The 4,769-nt window shown below is 36.1% G+C and overlaps 1 protein-coding gene across 3 annotated transcripts in view; it reads left to right on the top strand.

Moving 5' to 3' along the window:
- The window catches only part of ACADL (acyl-CoA dehydrogenase, long chain), a 31,325-nt gene that overhangs the window by 21,384 nt on the left and 5,172 nt on the right, over positions 1–4,769 (top strand). For all 3 annotated transcript variants that reach the window (XM_019554360.1, XM_019554361.1, XM_019554362.1), the window contains exons 8-9: positions 260–373; positions 2,703–2,830. In XM_019554360.1, the coding sequence (XP_019409905.1) occupies positions 260–373; positions 2,703–2,830 (242 nt within the window). The remainder of the gene's footprint in view (positions 1–259; positions 374–2,702; positions 2,831–4,769) is intronic.

The following is a 4,769-nucleotide window of genomic DNA, read 5'->3' as shown; positions in this document are numbered from 1 at the left end:
CTCTCAGCCTGTCATCGTAAGATCTGTTTTCCTGACCTCTGATCATGATTAGAGTGATTTCTTTTTTCAATGATGCATGTATCTACTTAAAAATATAAAGCAATGAAACAGAATTAACACTAACAGACAAAATTTAAGCTTTTGTTGCCTGTGTGTGTGTGTGTGTGTGTGTGTATGCGTCTACATTGATGTAGAGAGATTTGAAATGAATTATGAATGATAAGAATTCTTGCATTTTCTGTCATTTGTCTCTCAAAAGGAAAGACTGGCAATTGCTGGCATAGCACTCGCCAGCTGTGAATTCATGTTTGAAGAAACAAGAAATTATGTTAAGCAAAGAAAAGCTTTTGGGAAAACAATTGCACATTTACAGGTGAGTTTGAATCAAGATACATAGATTGAAATGTGTGTGTATATATGTCTTTTTTTCTAAATTAAAAAAAATACACACCAGAAATGCTGGACTGTTTTCAAAGATGATAATGTTTAATTAAGGATGTAACCAAAACAACTGTCTTCCCTCCTGATTAAATTATAATATAAATTATTTAAGTGTTTTTAAGGTATCATTGATGTTTCTATTTTTTTTATTTGAAGTACATAATAATTACTGCATAGTTTGTTAATATATGCTGAACAGTGTTTACATTCTGCCCCTAACTGAGGTGCAGTGACATAGATGGAGACTGATCAACTCTTGTCATTAGTGCAGGGGTCCATCTATGCATACCATAATAGCAGGCCTACATAAGACTCCTTAGAAATCTTGCTGGGATTTTGTTCTTAATGTCCATGAAGGATTAGACAAATAATTACTTGTATTAAATTTTAAGAAATCTTGTTTGCAGCATCTATAGCTACTTAGGTAAGTGAGTGCCTAAAATGACTCCACGGAAGAATGTTATTTCATCCTTTGTGCACATAAGTCCCCTCCATTAATGGTAATTAATTGTGTGTTTTGACTGATGAGAGCCTTGCCCCTTTTTTATAAACCTGAAAAAAGGGTTTTGCATAATGGATTTTTTTTTAAAACAGCCTACCAGGCAAAAGTTGACTCTTTTTTTCAGACAGTGTTCATAGGATTTTCTTTGTTTGCTTTGTTTTTAATAAAGGAGTTTTCTTCAGTTTCTTTGTAAAAAAAAACAAAAAAACAAAAAAAAAACACAAAAAAACCAACCAACCAAAAAAAAAACAACTGGTTGTGGAGTCATCTTGAAAGCTGCATTAATATTACACATTTTTATGGGGAAATTATTCAAGTTCTAGTGTTTGGTACACAGAATGTGAATGAATCTTAAGGTTTTGGGGATAGGCAGTACTTGTGTTTATTCTCTTGTAGCCAAGAGAGAAACCAAAAGCTTAAAAACAACCCAGTTAAGTCCTGATGCTTTTCCTATTAGGTTGGGGCATGTTTCTCACTGACTTAAAAGCAGGTTCAGGCCCATACAAGCAAAACAATTAGTATCTTTCTACGTAGTGTAAACTTTCATATGTTCAATTTAGTTTGTGTGTGTGTGAGTTCATAAAAATCAGGGTGTGATTTCACATTTTCAGTTTGCGAACTTAATGCTGAATTTCTTCTTTGAAAATAAAATATTTCATACAGATGTGTGTCATATTTTGACAAACAGCAGCCTTGAAAGCAGGCTGCCTATCTTCAATAAACTAGATAAAATAGAATATAATATCAAACCATTACATTACATGTATCTATTCTGGGTTTTTTGCAAAACCCAAAAATATGGGTTGCAAAGATATATGTATAAAGCAAAGTTCTCTCCTTTCTAAGTAGCCTGCCATTTTGTCCAAATCATTTAGTCAGTCATGGACAGTTTTTGGAATTAGTCTTTTTCTTTGTTAATCTTGATTGATCAGTCATTAGAGAAACTGGGAAGGGCAGTAGGACCTCCAATTATAGGGTAGCTTAAAAATGTGAAATAAGAAGACTTCTTCCTTGTTAACTGATCTTTTTTTTTATTCCCCTGCCAGAGTAGGAATTACTACAATATGTTTGACTCCTTGCCTTGTCTAGCTTTAAATAGTGCTGGCAGTTGGCTTTCTTTACTTTTATTTAGAAACATATTCCACTGTAACTGATCTCAGTGCTTGAGAAGTTTCCTGAAAGCCCATTTAAACTCTCCTTTGTTCAGTTGTATGCAGTTATTTCTACTTGTACCTGTTTAAGCTTTACTTTTTTGATGATTGAATTATAACTTTTTTTAAGTAAAAAAAAAAAAAAAAAAAAAATCTCCTGGATTTTGATAATATATTTCTTTTAAGGAAATCTGATGTTTTAGAAAAGGTCTGGAATTTTATGAAGTGTTTCCAATATGCTAAGACAATTACTGCCTCTTAGCATAGAAACAATTTGCCACAAGAGGGAGCCCAGTTGACAAAGCATTCAGTGCAGAACCAGTATGTTACACTGTCTAGCAATTTATTTATTGAACTGCTGATGTATTGTTTTCCTATAAAAAAACAAAACTCAGATGTGTGACTTGGTGAGTGTTTTATAATTTGCGTCTCTTCTGTTATTAGATTGGTGAGCTCACAGCTGTGTTAAAAACAAAAGAAACGAAAATTAAATTTCTTTCTGCTGAGTAAAGTTCAAATTGCTGAGACCTTCCTGGCAAGTATTCACCTCTTAACATTTCTCTTCTTTCAATGTGTTGTTTCTCTTTCTGTTCCCAAACAAAAACCAGGCTGTACAGCACAAGTTAGCTGAACTGAAAACACAGATTTGCGTGGGCCGGGCATTTGTGGACAGCTGTCTCCAGCTGCACGCAGAGAAACGTCTGGACTCCTCCACGGCTTCCATGGCAAAATATTGGTATGCATGTTAAAGTAATATGGAAGGATATTACTGGTGTGAACTCCTCTGAATTCTAACATTAGAACATCTAACTGTCCCAACTATGTATTTAGCTCCACAGCTAACATTCCAGTGATTCAGTCTTAAATTATTGATGGCATCTAACATCAGAATTCATTAATTAAACTCTGTAGTGGTGTAATGAGTATAAATCCTAGATAGGTACACTGAACCTTGGTATCTATTAATTGCAGCATTTCAAAATTAGTTACAGGATGTTAGCTTTTAAGATAAGGGTCCACTGAGCAAAATGACCTGACAACAACTTACTTAGTTTTGGTGAAAAAAATTACTGACTGTTACAAAAAAGTTTTACAGCTATAAAAGTTTAAAAACTATTGGCTTATCTTACTAGGTTTTCCTTACTTGAAGTTCACATAACAACAATAACATTTATATTTCTTACTTAATGAGCACTTACTTAGAAATAGGTGTTGGACTTACCTACTTTCTCAAAACTATGTGTTTTCAGAAAGAAATAGTTGGCCACAACTATATTTCTGTAACAAGAGACCCAAGGTATTTTATTTTTCATAGTTGTATTTGTCACTGGCCGAAAGAAAAAAAAAAAACAAGCAACTTTCTCCCTCTTTTCCTTCTCCCCTCCTCTAAAAAAAAAACAAAAAACAAACAAACAAAAAAACCCCCAACCCCTAGGAACTTTTTGTATGGTTACTTATTAACTTGTGTTTAACCAGACACAGTTAGACATTAGAATCATCTAAGGTACAATACATTTTTTGTGACTGCAGACCAAATTAGCTGTAAAAATGGAAACTACAGACCGAAGATAAGGAAATATTGGAACATTTTGAAGAAAATGTATAGGCTTAAAAAATTTAGACTGGATTAAACGTTTACAAAAAGTATAAGAATATGCACAAAAGTTAAGGGATTCCAGGTAAATCATTTACTATGCAAGGAAAGATTTTAATTGAGTGTTATTCCTGGCACTGCTTACCTAGCAGTACCTGGTACATAAGCAGAATAATTTAGTTTTGAGGAGGAGGAAACAAGTAGTGCCAGCCTAAATGGATACTTCATTAGTGGGGGTTTTCAAAGATAGGAGTTTGCAAAATGCTCTGAATTTTTGTACTTACAAGATTAGTGACTTTGATGGCATGGATCCTTTAAATTATCTCTCTCTCTCTCTCTCTCTTCTGCCTTCAGAACACTCGCAACAAGTCTAAAAATTGCCTGAACAGAAAACTGTTATATTTGCCCAAATCTAAGACAGTTTTGAATTTAAGATGACCCCCCAATAATTCTATTCTATACATGGAAAATTATACATATGTTGCAGTTTCCATGTATAGAATCTAATTAGTGGAAATGCATGTACTAGGGGAGAAGGTAGCTGGGTGGGGTGGGCACGGGCTTGGGGAGGGAAAGGGTGTAGGGGGCAGGCAGAGGCATGGGGGGTAGGCTGCAGGTTCCTCTCTCCCATCCACCCTCCCCAGTTATCCAAGATGAACATGAGCTGCCAATGCTAGACCGCAGCCATCAAGGCCAGCCATGCCTTGTCATGCATCCAAAGAGGCATTTCAAGCTAGTCCAAAGAAGTGATACTCCCCCACTATGCGACATTGGTCAGGCCGCAATTGGAGTACTGCATCCAGCACCGCGCTTTAAAAGGATGTGGCCAGCCTGGAGACAGTTCAAAGGAGGGCCACCTGTTTGAAGAGAGGGCAGCAGGACAGGCCCTATGATGAGAGACTGAGGGACCTGGACCTGTTCAGCCTCAGCAAGAAGAGACTGAGGGGGGACCTGGTGGCTGCCTACAAATTCATCAGGGGAGATCATCAGCAAACAGGAAGAGCCCATTTCTCCCCAGCACCACCTGGGGTGACAAGGAACAATGGTAATAAGCTGATGGACAACAGGTTTAGGTTAGAGA

The sequence above is a fragment of the Crocodylus porosus genome, unplaced genomic scaffold (assembly GCF_001723895.1).
Source record: "Crocodylus porosus isolate Cpor-Errol unplaced genomic scaffold, CroPor_comp1, whole genome shotgun sequence".
In the NCBI taxonomy this organism is placed as follows: Eukaryota; Metazoa; Chordata; order Crocodylia; family Crocodylidae; genus Crocodylus; species Crocodylus porosus.
Note: the sequence above shows the minus strand (reverse complement) of the source record. Positions and strands in the feature narration are given on the sequence as shown.